Source organism: Musca autumnalis, unplaced genomic scaffold (assembly GCF_047663935.1).
Source record: "Musca autumnalis isolate F117 unplaced genomic scaffold, ASM4766393v1 scaffold_1, whole genome shotgun sequence".
In the NCBI taxonomy this organism is placed as follows: Eukaryota; Metazoa; Arthropoda; class Insecta; order Diptera; family Muscidae; genus Musca; species Musca autumnalis.
In genome coordinates this window covers 267,091,438-267,112,409 of record NW_027411644.1, presented here as the reverse complement: position 1 = coordinate 267,112,409, position 20,972 = coordinate 267,091,438, and the positions used below count along the sequence as shown (strand labels likewise).

At 36.3% G+C, this 20,972-nt stretch overlaps 1 protein-coding gene across 5 annotated transcripts in view; it reads right to left on the bottom strand.

The window, feature by feature from the left end:
- Nucleotides 1–1,149: 1,149 nt before the first annotated feature.
- The window catches only part of Pde6 (phosphodiesterase 6), a 444,092-nt gene continuing 424,269 nt past the window's right edge, over nt 1,150–20,972 (bottom strand). For all 5 annotated transcript variants that reach the window (XM_073961124.1, XM_073961122.1, XM_073961123.1 and 2 more), the window contains 9 exons: nt 18,090–18,363; nt 14,230–14,741; nt 14,083–14,172; nt 13,485–14,019; nt 12,995–13,410; nt 2,477–2,630; nt 2,243–2,402; nt 1,965–2,185; nt 1,150–1,896 (listed from right to left, as the gene is read on the bottom strand). In XM_073961124.1, coding sequence (XP_073817225.1) covers nt 1,481–1,896; nt 1,965–2,185; nt 2,243–2,402; nt 2,477–2,630; nt 12,995–13,410; nt 13,485–14,019; nt 14,083–14,172; nt 14,230–14,741; nt 18,090–18,363 — 2,778 coding nt within the window. In that variant the 3' untranslated portion in view covers nt 1,150–1,480. The remainder of the gene's footprint in view (nt 1,897–1,964; nt 2,186–2,242; nt 2,403–2,476; nt 2,631–12,994; nt 13,411–13,484; nt 14,020–14,082; nt 14,173–14,229; nt 14,742–18,089; nt 18,364–20,972) is intronic.

Genomic DNA, 20,972 nt, shown 5'->3' with positions numbered 1-20,972 from the left:
CCAGTGGTCACAAAACATCTCCACCAAAACTGCCAACATATGTAGGTCCACGTTTTGGTACATCCCCCATATAACGGTACCTACCGATTTCCGGTATTTTGAGGATTGTAAATTTTTTGGCCGAACTGGCTGTAATTTGACTGTCGAGGTTTGTATTGATAACAAAACATCTACACCAAAAACCGTCAACATAGGTCTACGTTTTGGTATAGCCCCCCCATATAACGGTACCTTCCGAATTTCGGCATTTTGAGGATTTTAGCTACAATTTTTAACCGAACTACCTGTTATTGGACGTTTGAGGTTCCCAGTGGTCACAAAACTTGTCCACCAAACCAGCCAACATAGATCCATATTTTGATATAGCCCCCATGTAACGGAACCTCCCGATTTTCGGTATTTTGAGGATTTTAGCAACAATTTTTAACCAAACTATTCGATATTGGAGGTTCCCAGTGGTACTAAAACCTGTCAACATCGCTCCATGTTTTGGTATAGCCCCCATATAACGGTACCTCCCGATATTCGGCATTTTGAGGATTTTAGCTACAAAGCTTTTCTATATGCATTTTGTTTACCTTATTTAGGTATCAGTGGTCACAGAATATCTCCGCCTCAAATTGTGGACAGGATAGAACATAATTATTCCGTTTTAGTTCAGAATATTTTATGGTGGAGGTTATAAAAAGTTTGTCCCGGCCGAACTTAACGCTTTTTTACTTGTTTTTTTGGCAATGCTAAAAACTTTCAAACTTTCGAATGTAGTTGTCAAATAGCGCCTGGAAACACGTATTGTTGTCTAAGCCAGAAACTTATCTGGTAACCCCCGTATTATAGGATTTTTTTAAATATCTCTCAAGATTTTTGCCTTGGAAGGTTGAATACTGTGATGCCAGATTGGCAAATTCGCACACAGTTCCTCGTTCGGAGTAGGCAAAAAAGATTAAGTCAAATCTCACCATGGTTATTCTGAGGTATTCCTAGTGATATGTGGATTAAACAAAATATAAACTGTTCCACAACTTCTGTTCAGAAAAGTTTCAAACATGCACCAGATTATGTCAATGGAGTGATGAAAAATCTATATGTACTATAATTTTACTATTTTGTCTTGATTTACATCACAATTGTTTTGACATAGTTATTTCCTTTTGTTTGGGTATACATATATATATATATATGTATGTAGGACATCTTTATAAATAAGTATGTATATATTTAGGTAATAATTACTAGAAGTTTGTTGTAGTTGCTTTACGAAAAAAATTCAGGTTTTACAAAAATAGTCTGGCTTTGCAAAATAAATATACCCTGGATGTGTATTTAAAATACCTACAACAGGGTTACACAAATGTCTTCACAAGCTCTGAAGTTGTTGTTGTTGTTAATATCAAAATGTAACTTCCAATTAGAATCTATAATTGTGGCAAATCTCTGTTTACTGAGAGATTTATTTTAGATTCTAATTGGAAGGTTTTCGTCACAAAAGGGAGCACAGTTTGGAGCGTTTCTTATTTTTGTCGGTCATTGAATTTGTGGTGCATGACGAGGATATGGAAGAGGATGCCGACATTTGTCCCGTTGAACCCACCGGTGGGCCGGTGGGTTGCGATGGGCTTGTGGGACTTTTGTCTTCCAAATCTTCACTAGCATGAGTTTCTAAAAGTTTCAGCGATGTCTTAGGTTTTGAACCATCCATGCTGTTGTATAAAGTTTTGGTTAGCTTTGATTTGACGGCCTTGCCCAGGGCACCACCAGTCTTTTTCATACTTAAACGTGATATGCCACGATGATGTTCCGGCGTTGAGGTATCATCACTGTGTTGTTGCTGCTGCTGGTGACAATTTAGGGTGGTAACCGTAAATTCTATGTCCTTGATTTCCTCATCATTGCAGGCTGTAATTTGATGTGATTTCGAATTATTAAAGTAGATGTTATATTTGGTTATTGTTTTGCGCATTTACCTGCAAATTCTTCTACCGGCTTATCAATGGTATCATGATCAATCCATGTCAGACCCATTTCCACCTTTTCAGCTAGATCTTGCCAATTACTACGATTTTCCAACGTGCCTTCGTATAGCGGTGTTATCCAGGGGAATGTATCACACAAAACTTTGTAGAGTGGTAAGCAAATGACATCAATGAAACCCACTTGCATTTTGGGTAATTCATCTTTGCGATCCCTGGAAAAACACTTTTCAATATTTTATTATTCCTGAAACTTAAGAATGCTGTCTTACCTATCCATCATTGCCACAGGTTGGGTATTCAGTTGTAGCTTTTCTAAATCTCCTTGATCGAAGAATTCATCCGCCACAAGTTTGGCTACTCGATGTTGTACCTCCCATGGTTTGGCAATGGCACTGACATCACAAGCCGTCATCATCATACCACACAATACTGAAAACAATTTTTTGTTAAATACAAATATTGTTGTTGTGAAGCCATGGCTAGTGTGTTGAGATGGTACTCACAATCCTTTTTGTCTTCACTCTGCCAATCGAATTCACCACTTTCAACCACATCCAAGAAGGCATTGCGTTTCTTAAAGTAAACAGCAAGATCTGTGGATAAAATTGCATTTTCCACCACTTTCATAACCTGTCGATAGTCTTCGGGAGATAAAGCCTGAAATGCGCCAAAAGAAAAGATTATTAATTCTACTTTCATATATTTAAATGTCTCTCAAAAAATTAGATACCCTACATTGGATTTTGATAATGTGATACATCTAAAATAGTTAACAAGGGGTATTCGAATATACAGCAGGGTCCCAAGTCCATATTTACATTAGGCAATTTTCCTTGCGGCAATTGCCAGTTTGTCGATGAGAGAGGTTGTAGAGAGGCAAAAGGTTACCATATGCCTCACCTCTCTCTCCTTCAAACCGACAATTGCCGCAAGGAAAATTACTTACTTACTTAGTTGGCCCATTACAGAACATTTGTTCCATAGACCGAACTAAGAAAAGATCTCCATTCCTCTCTGTTTTTCGCTTGACTTTTTGAAATACCGCGCCTTTTCATTTCTTCATCCACTTGTATGCTCCATCGAAGCTTAGGCCTGCCGATTCTGCGTGCACCGCCATGTGGCATGTATTCATACGCCTTTTTAGCGGGTTCATCATCGCTCATTCTCATGATATGGCCTAGCCAACGCAATCGTTGCATCTCGATACGTTTAACTATATGCATGTCTTTGTATAGCTTATATAGCTCGTGGTTCATACGACGTCGATATTCACCGTCAACGCAAATCGGCCCGTAGATCTTTCGAAGAATTTTCCTCTCAAACACACCAAGCACTGCCTTATCTGCTTGCGCAAGTACCCATGCTTCGGAGCCATACATTAGCACGGGTAGTATCAGCGTTTTGTATAGTGTTATTTTTGTTTGACGAGATGTGGCTTTGTTTTTAAATTGCTTACTTAGACCATAGTAGCATCTGTTGGCCAATACAATTCTTCTTCTTATTTCACAACTGATGTTGTTTGTTGTGTTTATGGCAGTGCCGAGGTAGACGAAGTCTTTAACTACCTCAAAATTGTAGGTACCAACTTCCACAGTTGGTCCGAGCTCTATGGACGCTTTGCGCGTCGACACCATCAATTTGTCTTTTCGCCGTTTACCGCCAGACCCACTTTCGTAGATAATGCTTCGACCTTTCTAAAGGTATCAGTTACTTCCTTTACTGATCGTCCCATGATGTCTATGTCATCAGCATAGGCAAGTAACATGTGGCTTTTGGTGTAAATTGTGCCATTTCTTTTGACATTTGCATCTCGTATTACCTTTTCCAGCAAAATGTTGAATAGGTCACACGAAAGGCTGTCTCCTTGTCTGAAACCTCTTTTGGTACAAAATTCTTCGGAGAGGTTCTTTCCAATTTTAACTGAGGACCTAGTATCAGTTAAAGTCATCTTACAAAGCCGGATGAGCTTTGCGGGGATACCAAATTCAGACATTGCGTGGAATACCTTTGATCGGAGGGGACTGTCGAATGCTGCTTTATAATCGACAAAAAGGTGAAATGTGTCGATCTGCATCTCTTGGGTCTTCTCTAGGATTTGCCGCAGGGTAATTATCTGGTCAATGGTGGACTTGCCAGGTCTAAAGCCACATTGGTATGGTCCAATTATTTCGTTTACCATTGGCTTTAGTCGTTCGCACAATATCCCTGACACTATCTCATAGGCAATAGGGAGAAGACTTATGCCCCTATAGTTGAAGCATACAGTCTTATCTCCTTTCTTGTGGACGGGACATAGGATGCTCAGGTTCCAATCGTCGGGTACGCGTTCTTCCTGCCAGATGGTGCTAACTAGCTGATGCATACAACTTATCAGCGCGTCGCCTCCGGTTTTAAACAGCTCGGCTGGTAAGCCATCGGCTCCTGCTGCTTTGTTATTCTTCAGCCGGTTGATTGCTGTTTTTACCTCATCTTGGCCGGGCGGTATACATTCTATACAATCTTCTGGGATTGGATCTGTGGTATCATCGTCTTCGCTACTATTGGATACCAGCAGATTGGAGAAATGTTCCTTCCATATCCTGAGCACGCTATCTGTATCTGTTACCAGATTACCTTGCTGGTCTCTACAGGAGGATGTGCCTGTACCAAAGCCATCTGTTTGATGTTTCACTCTTTGGTAGAATTTTCGGACTTCATTCTGGCTCCTGTACATCTCGATTTTTTCACACTCCCGCTTTTCCATTTCTCTCATTTTCTTGCGGAAAACACGTTTCTCTTCTCTCCTTTTCTCCCGATATCTCTCTCGTGCGCTACGCGTTGCTACTGATTGTAAAGTAGCTCTATATGCCGCATTTTTCTCTTCGGTAGCAGCACGACACTCCTGGTCATACCATGAATTCCTTTGTGGAGGTCTCTGGAATCCAAGTATGGATTTTGCGGCTGTTTGCATGGAGTGGGCAATATGTTGCCATTGTGTTGTTATATTATCGGGACAAGGAGTGCTCGCGTTAAGCAATTGGGCTAGTTGAGTGGAATATGCTGTGGCTATCTGTTGTGATTGCAGCCTATCGATGTCCAACTTCCGCGTTGTGTCTGTTCGTGCTTTATTTGCAACGTTTAGACGGGTACGTACCTTTGCTGCAACAAGGTAGTGGTTCGAATCAATGTTTGCGCCTCGGAACGATCGTACATCCAACACGCTGGATGAATGTCTTCCATCTATTACAACATTATCAATTTGATTACTTGTTCTTTGATCTGGAGACAGCCAGGTGCCCTTATGAATATCGCGATGATTAAATCTGGTACTGCTAACTACCATGTTTTTTGCAGCTGCAAAGTCTATCAGCCTCATACCATTGTCAGTTGTTTCACTGTGGAGACTGAATTTCCCGACTGTTGTGCCAAAGACATTCTCCTTTCCAATTTTGGCATTAAAATCGCCTAGAATGATTTTAATGTCATGGGCAGGGCAACGGTCATATGTTTCTTCTAAGCGCTCGTAAAATATATCTTTGGTCTGTTCGTCCTTTTCTTCAGTGGGAGCATGAGCGCAAATAAAGCTGATGTTAAAGAATTTAGCTTTTATTCGTATTGCAGCTAGTCTTTCATTCACTGGGGTGAAGCTGGATACCAGATGTTTTAGTCTCCGACTAACTACGAATCCGCAACCAAACTCATGCTTTACGTCATGGCAGCTATAATACAGTGCGTCACCTTTAGGTGTTGTTGTGACGCCTTTCCCAATCCATCGTATTTCCTGTATGGCAGTAATATCGGCCTTGTACTTTTCAAGTACGTCTGCCAATGCGAAGACTGCACCTTCTCTATAAAGAGTGCGAACATTCCAGGTGCAGATTCGCAGATCATGGTCCTTAAAACGTTTGCGGGGTTCGTCAACTTTAGAGGGGTTTGTTTTTCTTTTCTTTCGTTTTTTCATAGTAGAATGTTTTTTCTAGGGGAGGGTTACTAACCCGACGCCCAAACCCAAGTTTTTAACGTTCTTATGGGTGAACGCGCGGCACATGTTAGCTCACTACCTTTAACGGGTGTTAAAGGCAGTTCCCCAGGTGACACCACGGGGAGGTCAGTGTCCACTTGAGGTGAAAGAGGGACCAAGATAAATCCTGGGCTTTGCCATGTTAAAGCCGGTCAAGACCGTTGCTTGGTATCATTCATCCCCTACGTCACGCAAGGAAAATTGCCTAATGTAAATATGAACCAATTTCGAAAAATAATTGTTTATTCAAAAGTCAATGAATTGCTTGGTTATTATCATGGCACAATTACCCAGGTAGTGGCATCGTACAATTTTGAATATGTTATGTCAAAACTTTCTTTATGTTCTTGGGGAAATTACAACAAAAATAATTTTTCATAAACGGATTTGACTTTTCATATTCGAACAGCTGGTGTGATAAAACTACCTTGGTAATTGTGCTATGGTTTTGACATAACACATTCAAAATTTTACGATACCACTACCTTGGTAATTCTGCCATGGTTATTATATTTGTTCAGTTGTGGGGTTATTATGTTTAGAGTAATGTATGAAATAAATAAAATATTTGTTAACTTTAATAGTTATTTTTAGAAAGTACTTGATTGAATTTAGTATTTTAGGGTATAAAAATTTATTATGTACATATTATCAGTTCTAAACAGACCTTGAACAAAAAGACGGCGGAAATGTGTTATTTCTTTCCTTACAAACGTCTGTTTAAATATTTAGTTTAGTATGTTTGTTTTTTCTTTTTCTGAGAAAGTCTTCTTCAATACGTGCGTAATACAAAATATTTACTTTAAAAAATGCTAAACAATACACATAGAGCAGAATATTTGGAAGAGCTCTGTTTTTATAGCTAACAGTTAACACAAGTTATTTCCTTTACTTTAATGAATCTAGTATATCGACTATTGTATTGACGAAAGAAGGATATAATATGATATCAGCATATGATATCAAAAACTGAAAACTGTCTATGTAAATTCCCTTTGAGGATAAGTCTGTGGTTAGTATATTAAGGACCCAAAAGAAAAAAATAGAATATAATTTTTTGTTTGTCACACAATAACATTTTAAAATATAAAAAATATTATATGATTGCTTAAGTCTGATGAAGTTAAGCCAATGGGGGAAGGCTTAACTTCATCATTACTTTCTTTACAGAGAGCACTGACAGCCTGCAAAATTTACTGATCGCTACCAATATAATGATTTTATCCCGGTGAAGGGAATTATCAATTGGTTTTTCAGTGTTTGAAATGATGATTTTTCTAGTGAAAACCTGAACTCTTTAAGCATCGAGTATTCTCATGTTAATGAGAATGATGCTAACTTTTCGGCTTTCCAAAAAAAAAAAAAAAAACACCAGAACAAAATTTTTGCAAGCGAATTTCAGCTAGAAAGTTGTTTATTGAAATCTTAGGTACATTTTTGTAGTTGACTGTATCCTTAATTTTTGGGCGGTGGACCAGAATAGGAGAAAAAAAGTATAAAAATATATTATTCTCAAAATTTTTTTGCTTTTTTTTTGCATTTAAGAACCGTTCATAGACATTTCTAATATTCCAGAAAGTTTTTTTGCTGATATCTTTGCTAAATTATTGTTGTTAAATATTTTCTTGAATTTTGAACGGTTTAGTATCTATGGAACGGAAACCGAGAAAAGAGGATGAAAATCGAATTTGTTTAGCCATTTTGGCCATTAAGAACCGTTTCTACAGAGTTCGTATGCTCTAGAAAGTTGTTTAGTTGAGATCTAAGGAACATTTTTCTAGTTGATTGTTTGCTTCAATCAGAGAATAAAATATAATGGAAATTTGACCTTGACGATTTTGACCTTGAAGATGAAGTTGAATGGATTTTATGTGTTCACAATTATTATTCTTTATGACGAGAGTTACAACTTTGCAAAATTCCAAGCGGTTTAGAAGATGCGTGCCTGACAAAATGATCCCTTCCGACATCAAAGCCTCAGGTTTTTGGGGGACCATACCCGCGAAAGTTGAAGTGATGGGGAAAATCGCCAGGCGTGATAGAAGACCAAAAATAAGAAGACACGTTCTTATTTTTGGTCTTCTATCACTCAGCGGTGTCAAAATTTGGTTAATAATTTTCGTGTCGCATAGTGTAAGTGTACAAATAGTACTGAAAGTTATAACATTTAGTCTTCTTCTTCTTCTTTTCCGTTTAACTCCTTGAGGAGCATAGGGCCTCTACAAACAACCTCCAGGATGTTCTGTCATTTGCTAGTGCTTTTATTTATATTTTGAACGGCTACAGCCAGAATCTTGAAATTTGTTATGGAAATCAAGGTTGGGAAGTGGTGTTTATGAAATGAAATTGTTTTAGAAATTCGTACTCATGTGTATGAAAAGTACTAAATGGTACTAAATTTGATACAATTTGGATTTGGGTGAACGGATAGACCTGGAAACTTGAATTTTGTAATTAGGATTAATGTTGAAGAGTACGATTGCGATATGAGGGTGGTTTTCTAAATTCGTACTTATTTGTACGAAAGGTACTAAAGTGTACTAAAATTTGGAGCTTTGGAAACTCGTACTTATGCGTACGAAAAGTACTTAACGGTCGCGAATTTGGTAGAATTTGGAGTTGGGTGAATGTGTATATGTATGTGGAATGCTGAAATTTGGAATTAATATTACTGTTGGAGTGGTGGATTGAGGTATGGAGATGGTTTTGAAATTTTGTACTTATGTGTACGAAAAGTACTAAATGGTACTAAATTTGGTACAATTTGGATTTGTGTGAACGGATAAAGTTTGAAACCTTAAAGTTAGAAAAATGATTACTGTTGAAGTTTAGGATTGAGATATCGAGGTATTTTTGGAAAATTCGTATTTTAAAGGTACTAAATTTAGTACTATTTGGATTTCATTAAACGGATAGAGATGGAATTCTGAAATTTGGAAATAAGTATTGAGGTAGATTTGAAAATTCATACTTATTGCGTACGAAATGTACTAAATTGTATTAATTCGGTAAAATTTGGTTTTGGGTGAACGGATAGAGCTGGGAACCAAAATTTAGAATTAAGATTACTGATTTGAATTTTGTACTAACGTGTATTAAAACTATTAAATTTGGTACAATTTGGATTTGGGTGAACCGATAGAGCTGCAAACCTGAAATATAGAATTATGATTACTGCTGAAGTATAGGGAAATTCGTACTTATGTGTACGAAAAGTAGTAAACGGTACTTAATTTGGTACAATTTGGATTTGGGTGAAAGGATGCAGCTGAAACTTGAAGTTTTGAATTAAGATTACTGTTGAAGTGTACGATTGAAATATGGGGGTAGTTTTGGAAATTCGTACATATGTGTACAAAAAGTACTAATTGGTACTAAATTTGGTACAATTTAGATTTGGGTGAACGGATAGACCTGGAAACCTAAAATTTGAAATTAAGGTTACTGTTGGTGTGTAGGATTGAAGGATTGAAGAAGTTTCTGAAATTCGTACTTATGGGTACGTAAAGTACCAAATGGTACAATTTGAATTTGGGTGAAATTTTTAAAATTAGTACGTATGGGTAAGGAAAGTACTAAATCTGCTACAATTTGGATTTTAGTGGTAAAGCTGGAATTTTGAAACTGTGAATTAAGGTTATTGTTTCATTGTAGGATTGAGGAAGTTTTGGAAATTCGTACTTATGGGTAAGTTTGGTATTTTGTATTGATGTCAGTATAGGGTTCGTTGTCGAAATACGTACCATAAGTATCCGAAAATTACTTATTGGTACAAAATTTGTTGTTGGGAGTATGAACAGGGCTGGAATCTGAACTTTTTGGAATTAGGGTTTGTATTGGCGTGCAACGTTGGTCCCGCTGTTGATGTGTAAGGGTGAGATACAGGTGATTTGGTACGAACAGTACTTAATATAAAATTAAAAATTGGTATTATTATAACAAACTTTTCAGTGTTCACCATTTCCGTATTAAATATTTTTTATTTGTTTTTTATATCCTTTCCGCGTACGAAGTAGCGGGCACTTTGCTAGTAAAATATAAAGTATAAAATACAAAAAAAAAAATTATATATAAAATGTAAAATATAAAATATAAAATATGAAATACAAAATATATAATGTAAAATATAAAAAATAAAATGTGAAGTATATGATATAAAATATAAAGTATAAAATATTAAAATTTAAAAAAATAAAATATAAAATATAGAATTTAGAATATAAAATATAACCTAAATAAAACCTCAAAATTTTCTAAAAATCTGCAGACTTAGTTTATTGATAAGTCCATAATTTTCCAGAAATCTGAAATCCTCTACTACTGTTTTATTTGAATATTGTGTTGAATATAAAATACAAATTTTAAAATATTAAATTGTTATTGTTGTTTTCCTCGACCTTTTGATTTTTAATTAAATGAAAAAGTTTTTTCGAGCTTGAGTTCTTTAGTTGATGTGCATTTTTCTTTATTTATTTATTCTCCAATATTTCGGAATTCTTTGAATTCCATCTTCAGGGAGTTTATTTGATGTAGGATGTCTACCGTCGTCAAGAGTTATTATTGCAAGAGTGCAAATCAAATAAACTCCCTGAAGATGGAATTCAAAGAATTCCGAAATATTGGAGAATAAATAAATAAAGAAAAATGCACATCAACTAAAGAACTCAAGCTCGAAAAAACTTTTTCATTTAATTAAAATATTAAATATAAAATATATAAAATACAAAATGATTGTTTAAGTCTGGAGTATTCATGATTTCATCCCGGCGAAGGGAAATATTAAGCTGTCAGCTTGCAAATATTTTGTTCTGGTGTTTTTTTTTTTGGGAAAGCCGAAAAGTGAGCATCATTCTCATTAACATGAGAATACTCGATGCTTAAAGAGTTCAGGTTTTCACTAAAAAATCATCATTTCAAAAACTGAAAAGCCAATTGATAATTCCCTTCGCCGGGATGAAATCATGATATTGGTAGCGATGAGTAAATTTTGCAAGCTGTCAGTGCGTTTTGTAAACATTTTTCTCTGCAAAGAGGAAAGTGATGAAGTTAAGCTAATGGGGGAATACTCCAGACTTAAACAATCATATGATTGAATCTTCAACTAAAACAGAACAAACAAAAAATAAAATACAAAATATAGAATATAAAATTTAAAATATAAGATATAAAGTATAAAATATAAAACATAAAATATGTATAAAGTACAAAAAATATTAAATATTAAATATAAAATTTAAAATATAGAATTTTGAAAATAAAATATAACCTAAATAAAACCTCCAGATTTTCTTAAAATCTGCAGACTTAGTTTCTTTATAAGTCCATAATTTTCCAGAAATCTAAAATCCTCAACTACTGTTTTATTTAAATATTGTGTTGAATCTGTTAGCTGGACTGAAATAGAATTTAACTTTGTAGGCTCTCAGCCATAAGAAACGTTCGATTTGTTAAGCGAATTGTGTTTTTTCTAGTTAAATTCAGTTTCAATTGTTATGCCTTAATTTTTATACCCTCAGCATTTATGCTAACGAGGGTATATACACTTTCATACGGGCAAAATGTGCCTCATCGAAATAATGGTTTTAGACCCCAAGTATGTTTGGACGAAATGTGTTTCAGACAATTTGGAGTCGTTTGAGCAATGTCCGTCCGTCTGTCTGGCTGGAACGCATGATAACTCTCGAACGGATGAACCGATTCGGATCAAATTTTGGCTTTCGTAATATTTTGTCCAAACTTAGTTTAAGTTCGAAGATGAGCTATATCGGTCCTCTCCTTCCGGTACCTCCCCCACAAATGTTCCAAAATGTTCGGAAAATTTATGGGCACGCAGGGAGTAACCGATTTGGTCCATACTTCGCACATCGTGAAATTTCTACCAGACTTAGGTGAGGTTCCAATCGGCCCACTCCTTCGGGTACCTCCCACACAAAATTTCGGATAAGTTCAGTTTAGGACATGTTCTCGAATCGGTTTGATTTTTGTTGTAATAACTTGTACTCACTTTCCCCCATACGACGGTACAAGTTTCATAAGGGGCAAGTCCATACTACCTGAGAAAAAGCCCCTATGACACCTTGTGTATTGGATCTGTCGATTCGGTCTAAAATTTGGCCTTCGTAATATTTTATCAAAACATAGTTTAAATTCGAAGATGGGTTATATTGGGCCACTCCTTCAGGTACCTCCCCCACAAAACTTCAAAAATGTTCGGAAAAATTTTGCGCGCGACAACTCTTGGAGGGAGTGACCGATGTAATCCATACTATGCACATCCTAATATATCTACCAGATATAGATCAGGTTCGAATATGGACTATATTTGTCTATTCCTTCTGGTACCTCTCACACAAAATTTTGGATAAGTTCACTTTGAGACCTGCTCTCGAAACACTTTGATTTTTGTTGAAGCGATTTGCATTCGCTACCTTTATTACTACGGTAAAAATTTTTTCAGGGGCAAGTCCATATTTCTTGGGAAAACAGCCCTAAAGGTGTTAGAAACCCCTATGTCACCATATGTGTCGGTCGGAGAACACGATAACTCTCGAACTGTTCAACCGATTTGGTCCAACATTTGGTCTTCGTCATATTATATCCAAACTTAGTTTCATGGGCAATACCGGTCCACAACTTTCGGTACTTCTCCCCAATATTTAAAAAAATGTCACTAAAATGCTAGGACGATATCACTTGAATGGGGCAACCAATTTGGTCCAAACTTTGGATCTCCTAATATTTTATACAAATTTAGTTCAAATTCTAAAATGGACCATATCGGTCGCCCCTAAGGGTACCTGCCCTACAAAAGTTCAACATTTGTGTCTTAGTGCATTTAATTCCTAATCCACATTTTTGTCGGCAAGTTCAAATGTCCAAAAAGGGCCACAAAATTTTGAGGAGACCTTAAATACATTCGATCTGTCCGGAGGTAAAAGTTTCGCTTAACATTGGCTGAGGGTATATATCTGTCGGCAAAGCCGACTGACACTTTTTTACTTGTTTGAAAATATTTACATACCTGAAAAATATTATTTCCCTCTGAATTCAAGATCATGACACATTGATCAAAATGATGGTGTTCCATGGTACTCGTTGTATACAATATGGCCAATGGTGATTCGGTCTTTGTTTGAAAAGCATTATTTGTACCACGATGATCCAAGTCGTGGCATAAACATGCCACTAATAAGCCGAAAATTTCCAAATCCTTCATGAAACGTTCCATACGGCCAGTTTTCATCATGGCAAACATTGTCTGGGCCACATTCAAGGCATGACGCCAATTGTGATATTTAACAGGACGGTAATTTTTACGTACACTCAATACCCAACGACAAAGGACATCATAGGGTATTTGAAACATTTGAACTAGATTACATTGCAGGAACATACGGACCACAGCACGACAAGTGTCATCATCACACAAATCGAAATCTAGAACAAAGACAGTTACACACACACACACACTTAAATTGTAGTTCCTTGTAATTGTGCCTCTCTTTACTTACCAATAAACTTAAAACTATACAAATTGTAAGCCTCAGCCGTTTCAATGGTATCTTGGACCAAGCGATCTGTTTGATCTTGTGGCGCCGTTGCATGATATGACAAACATTCCAAGGCTACCTTTTGTTTGGCCATTAGCTTACAGGCATTCTCATACATCTGGGTATTGTGTATGCCCAGGCCACAAAAGATGGCAAATGCTTCAAATATGGAAGCATCACACTCGGTAAAAGGCATGCCATTGGCTTTGTTGATTAGTTGAGCCACACCAATCACCCGTTTTTGAGCATTGACAATGGGCATGCACAAGATGGCCTTGATACAATCAATTTCATTTTCAGCTGTAATTTGATTATGCTCCTGCACCCATTCCCTAACATCAGCTATATTTACAGTTTGACCAGTGGTGGCCACAAATTGGGCAATTTGTGCCAAGGTTGAATTGCTTAAGTCATTGCCAGTGGGTCGGGAAATATTTGCTGATTGATTCGCTGCACCCAATTCGAAAAGTACGGTGAAACGGTTATTGGTTAATTGCTGCAAGGGAATGTAACGAAAATTAAACTGTAAAATAAAAAACAAGATATTTACTTAGCTTACCTTTTCGTCAAAACTATCACTGCTATATTTACTGTGACTTAAGCGTCTTTGCACTTCATTAGGTTTCTCTATGATTTTTTCCAAGTGACTCTAGAAAAGGAAGGCATTACTCAATTGTTTTCAATGAAATTTCTTTTTCTTCCTTACCGCCTCACAACAATCCAAATCGACCAGAAATACCGAACATCTTTCGCACTTCAATAGCACCCGAGCCTCAGTCATTATTTTCGTCACCAAACATTCCAAATTATTCTGTTCTTCGAATATACTTCGTGCCAAATTTAATAAAATCTGATTACGCCTATACTCCTGGACGGACATTTCAAACAATTGAGCATTTTGTATGCCAATACCACAAAAGGTTAAGTATCGGCGAAATATTTCCACATCATGTTCATCGAATTCCAGAGATCCATCGGTTTTATTGATAATTTGTGCTACACCAATAATATCGCCCTCATAGTTACAGATGGGCATTGAGAGTATCGTATTTGTTTTATAGCCAGTCTTCAAATCTATTTCACAATTGAAACGAGCATCTTTATAGGCTTCTTTAATGTTGATGGTCTCCTTGGTTTGAGCCACCATACCGGCAATACCCACACCAAAGGGTATGACAATTTCTTCAGAGCGTGCCTTTTTTACAGCATCCTTGAGGGCTGGAATGATACAAAATTAAGTGAGTAAAAAGTCACGAATTTAAAAATATGAGAGGTGAGTCGGAGTACCTTAAAAATATAATCTCTAAAATTCGTTAAAAAATTCTTAAAAAATAATCGACGTTTATTGGTCAAAACGTCGCTCAAAAATTGGTCTTTAAAAAAATTACGTTTAACTGTAAAAGTATTCCTTAAGTAATCCTTAAAGTCCCTCAAAAATATTCAAAAAAAATTCATGTTTGTTGGTCTGAGAGGCCCTCAAAAAATATTCTTTATAAAGTTAACCTTTTTACAGGGTTTTATTTAACTTGCTTTAGTGTGTGTTTAGTTCAAATCTGGTAACTCATTTTTTTGTTCTGAGAAGCCCTAAAAAAATATTCCTAAAAAAATCCACGTTTATTGGTCTGAGAGGCCCTCAAAAATTTTATTAAAAAACAACGTTTGTTGGTCTGAGAGACCCTCAAAAAATATTCTTTAAAATAAAAAAGCCTCGTTTGTTGGTCTGAGAGGCCCTCAAAAAATATTCTTTAAAAAATCCACGTTTGTTGGTCTGAGAGGCCCTCAAAAAATATTCTTTAAAAAATCCACGTTTGTTGGTCTGAGAGGCCTCAAAAATATTCTTTAAAAAATCCACGTTTGTTGGTCTGAGAGGCCCTCAAAAAATATTCTTTAAAAAATCCACGTTTGTTGGTCTGAGAGGCCTCAAAAAATATTCTTTAAAAAATCCACGTTTGCTGGTTGAGAGGCACTCAAAAAATATTCTTTAAAAAATCCACGTTTGTTGGTCTGAGAGGCCCTCAAAAAATATTCTTTAAAAAATCCACGTTTGTTGGTCTGAGAGGCCTTTAAAAAAATATTCTTTAAAAAATCCACGTTTGTTGGTCTGAGAGGCCCTCAAAAAAATTTTCTTTAAAAAATCCACGTTTGTTGGTCTGAGAGGCCCTCAAAAATATTCTTTAAAAAATCCACGTTTGTTGGTCTGAGAGGCCCTCAAAAAAATATTCTTTAAAAAATCCACGTTTGTTGGTCTGAGAGGCCCTAAAAAAATATTCTTTAAAAAATCCACGTTTGTTGGTCTAAGAGGCCCTCAAAAAATATTCTTTAAAAAATCCACGTTTGTTGGTCTGAGAGGCCCTCAAAAAAATTTTCTTTAAAAAATCCACGTTTGTTGGTCTGAGAGGCCCTAAAAAAATATTCTTTAAAAAATCCACGTTTGTTGGTCTGAGAGGCCCTCAAAAAAATTTTCTTTAAAAAATCCACGTTTGCTGGTCTGAGAGACCCTAAAAAAATATTCTTTAAAAAATCCACGTTTGTTGGTCTGAGAGGCCCTCAAAAAAATTTTCTTTAAAAAATCCACGTTTGTTGGTCTGAGAGGCCCTAAAAAAATATTCTTTAAAAAATCCACGTTTGTTGGTCTGAGAGGCCCTCAAAAATATTCTTTAAAAAATCCACGTTTGTTGGTCTGAGAGGCCCTCAAAAAAATATTCTTTAAAAAATCCACGTTTGTTGGTCTGAGAGGCCCTAAAAAAATATTCTTTAAAAAATCCACGTTTGTTGGTCTGAGAGGCCCTCAAAAAATATTCTTTAAAAAATCCACGTTTGTTGGTCTGAGAGGCCCTCAAAAAAATTTTTTTTAAAAAATCCACGTTTGTTGGTCTGAGAGGCCCTAAAAAAATATTCTTTAAAAAATCCACGTTTGTTGGTCTGAGAGGCCCTAAAAAAATATTCTTTAAAAAATCCACGTTTGTTGGTCTGAGAGGCCCTCAAAAAAATATTCTTTAAAAAATCCACGTTTGTTGGTCTGAGAGGCCCTAAAAAAATATTCTTTAAAAAATCCACGTTTGTTGGTCTGAGAGGCCCTCAAAAAATATTCTTTAAAAAATGCACGTTTGTTGGTCTGAGATGCCCTCAAAAAATATTCTTTAAAAAATCCACGTTTGTTGGTCTGAGAGGCCCTCAAAAAATATTCTTTAAAAATCCACGTTTGTTGGTCTGAGAGGCCCTCAAATATATTCTTTAAAAAAGTAACGTTTGTTGGTCTGAGAGGCCGTCAAATTTTTTTTTTAAATCCACGTTTGTTGGTCTTAGAGGCCCCAAAAAATATTCTTTAAAAATCCACGTTTGTTGGTCTGAGAGGTCATCAAAAAATATTCTTTAAAAATCCACGTTTGTTGGTGTGAGAGGTCCTCAAAAAATATTCTTTAAAAAATCCACGTTTGTTGGTCTGAGAGGCCCTCAAAAAATATTCTTTAAAAAATCCACGTTTGTTGGTCTGAGAAGCCCTCAAAAAATATTCTTTAGAAAATCCACGTTTGTTGGTCTGAGAAGCCCTCAAAAAATATTCTTTAGAAAATCCACGTTTGTTGGTCTGAGAGGAACTTAAAAATATTCTTTAAAAAATCCGCGTCTGTTGGTCTGAGAGGCCCTCAAAAAATAGTCTTTAAAAATCCACGTTTGTTGGTCTAAGAGGCCCTCAAAAATATTCTTTAAAAAATACACGTTTGTTGGTCTGAGAGGCCCTCAAAAACATTTTTTTTTTAAATCCACGTTTGTTGAGTCAAAGAGGCCAGCAAAAAATATTCTTTAAAAAATCCACGTTTGTTGGCCTGAGAGGCCCTCAAAAAATATTCATTCAAAAATCCACGTTTGTTGGTCTGAGAGGCCCTCAAAAAATTTTCTTTAAAAATACGCGTTTGTTGGTCTGAGAGGCCCTCAAAAAATATTCTTTAAAAAATACGCGTTTGTTGGTCTGAGAGGCCCTCAAAAACATTTTTTTTAAATCCACGTTTGTTGAGTCAGAGAGGCCAGCAAAAAATATTCCTTAAAAAATCCACGTTTGTTGGTCTGAGAGGCCTCCAAAAATATTTTTTAAAATAAAAAGTCACGTTTGTTGGTCTAGGAGGACCTTAAAAAATATTTTTTAAAATAAAAAAAGCCACGTTCGTTGGTGTGAGAAGCTCTCAAAAAAATCTTTAAAATTAAAAAAAGCCACGTTTGTTGGTCTGAGTTGTTCTGAGAGGCGTTCAAAAATATTCTTTAAAAAATCCTCTTTCGTTGGTCTGAGAAGATTTCAAAAATAGTCTTTATTCATTCCATCGCACCGCACATAATCCTTTAACCTTAACTACTTTCATTCATTTATCTTTGCCATACGTGGTAACCAATTTTCAAATTGAGTCAAATTGTTAATCAAAATAACCTATTCGAATTAAGATTTGCTTCATGATAATGCAAATAGTTTCCTTCATTGTTTTCAAGCACTTCAATTTCGTTTTTAATTTGATTTTTTCCTCGTCTATTTTTTTGCCCTTTTAGAATGCAGTAAACATTTGCCCATATGTGACTTACGTGTCGTTTGAGTTACATCGAATAATTTCGCAACCAGATATCGATTGTTGGGTGTCCCTTTGGCCAGAAACAATGAGCCACGATCTGCGTGAGTGAGCAGGCCAACATTGACGAGTATTTTATGGCACAGCACATCAATATCCAATTCATTGGCAACATCACGTATCAATTCCATAAAGAGTTCACCTTCGTCCAGTTCCATTAAATGTTGTCGATTGTCCAGAACAGGATGGCTGCTACTTGCTGCTGATACTGATGAAAATGAACGATTTTTCTATTAATAAAAAAAGGACGAGAAGGAAGAAAAAACGATGGGAATTAGAAAGTTGGTCTCAAAACAAAAAGCAGTGATGATAATGGAAATGTGAATAGAAAAATGTTAAATTGCTTTCAGTAGAAGGATGAGGCTTCTAACAGCAGAAGCAACAAATAACAAAACCACACAGTCCACCAACAACCTATTACTGTCGTAATAAATTACACTTACTACCATGTTTACAGGTATGTATTTTTCTGTCAAAAGTTAATTTAGTTAAAAAGTTTTTTAAGAGAAATTTATGACATCCTTTGTGGTTGCAAAAGAGCCCAAAGAGAATTGCATAAATTTGAATAATAATATAAAAAAATAGCAACAGCGTTACGAGTTTGTGTGTTAACACTCGAATGAATTATGTAGCTACGGAAAACATTATTATTAGGCATTAGGCAGGAGTGATGTAATTAAAACCAACGGTGTAGGGTCGAACGTCTCTCTACTTACTTGAGATATGTTGTACACCTGGGTAGATTCTACGATTAGGAGCCTTTAGCCCTTTAAAAATATCATATCATGGTTCAGTGTTAGGCATACAATAGCGACAATTTGAGAAAACATTTGGGAGAAAAATTAAAATTTGCATTTTTTTTAATAAATAAATGTTTTTCTCTAAAACGTATAGCTTTCCCGCAATCGTGCCCTCTTTTAAAAGTGTCAAAAACTTTAAAAGGTAATACTCGTATAGGTGTATTCTTACATGATTGAGAAAATACTCTTACTACACTACTAACAAATCCCTGACTTTATATGAATGTAACATTTATGATTAAATGTTTATCGCATATTTAAATTTTTCATCAAAAGTCGAAAATTACAAAAAGTAGATTTTTCTGGATTGCTTGCGTTTAGGTCAATTGCGTGGAAATGCATGGACCAAATGAAGCTTTATAAAATGCAAAAAAAAAAAACACAAAATTTGGCGAAAATATCCGAGTTTTACGTACATTTTTGCAATAATTTTTTGTGGCGTTTAAACGGTCAGTGACTTTATGTGGGTTAAACACAAGTAGATTGTAATACAGTATTTAATCAATAAAGAACCAGATTTAGCCCCCAAGAAAAGGGAGAATACTAGTCTTCTAATTTCGTATGGTCTCCTTATGGAGACCCTGGACGCGACCGACAAAACCACGTTTCACTATAACATGGTATTTCTGATTTTTAATGGGTAGACAACCTTGATGTCTCATTCGAATTAAACCTTGTTTAAAAGAAAGAGTTATTCTTCAGTTAGCATAAAATTTGGCGTGAAGGTAGAGCATAGTACTTTCATAAACGATAGGAAATTAATTTTTCCATTTTCATAAATTTCATAGTAAGGGAACTTTTTTATGGGAATTTCATCAGAACAATAGCGAAGAATACGGAAGCAAATTAACAAGACATATTCAATGCAAAGGGTGACGTAGGGGATGGAAGATACCAAGGAACGGTCCTGACCGGCATTAACATGGCAAAGCCCAGAATTTATATTGGTCCCTCTTTCATCTCAAGTGGACACTGACCACCCGGGGTGTCACCTGAGGAGCTGCCTTTAACACCCGTCAAACGTAATGAGCTAACACGTGCCGCGCGTTCTCCTATAAGAACGTTAAAAACTTGGGTTTGGGCGTCGGGTTAGCAACCCTCCCCTAGAAAAAGGAGCCTACTAAGAAAAAACGAAAGAAGAGAAAAACAATCCCCTCTAAAGTTGACGAACCCCGCAAACGTTTTAAGGACCATGGTCTGCGAATCTGCATCTGGAATGTTCGCACTCTTTATAGAGAAGGTGCAGTTTACGCATTGGCAGATGTACTTGAAAAGTACAAGGCCGACATTACTGCCATACAGGAAATAGGGGATTGGGAAAGGGGTCACAACAACAAATAAAGGTGACGCACGACACCAAGCATGAGTTTGGTTGCGGATTTGTGGAATAGCTTCACCCCAGTGAATGAAAGACTCGCTGCAATTCGATTAAAAGCAAAATTCTTCATTATCAGCTTTATTTGCGCTCATGCTCCCACTGAAAACAAGGACAGAACTTAAGACCGTTGCCCTGCCATGACATTAAAATTATTCTAGGCGATTTTAATGCCAAAATTGGAAAGGAGAATATGTTAAGTCGGGAAACTCAGTCTCCACAGTGAAACATCTGACAATGGTATGAGGCTGATATACTTTGCAGCTGCAAAAACATGGTAGTTAGCAGTACCAGATTTAAGCATCTAGATATTCATATGGGCACCTGGCTGTCCCCAGATCAAAGAACAAGTAATCAAATTGATCATGTTGTGATAGATGGAAGACATTCATCGAGCGTGTACGATCGTTCCGAGGAGCAAACATAGATTCGGACCACTACCTTGTTGCAGCAAAGGTACGTACCCGTCTAAACGTTGCATATAAAGCACGAACAGATACAACGCGGAAGTTGGACATCGTTAAGCTGCAAACACAATCCCAGAAGATGGTATTGACTGTATACCGCCCAGCCAAGATGAGGTAGAGACAGCAATAAGTCGGCTGAAGAATAATCAGGCAGCAGAAGTCGATGGCTTACCAGCCAACCTGTTCAAAACCGGAGG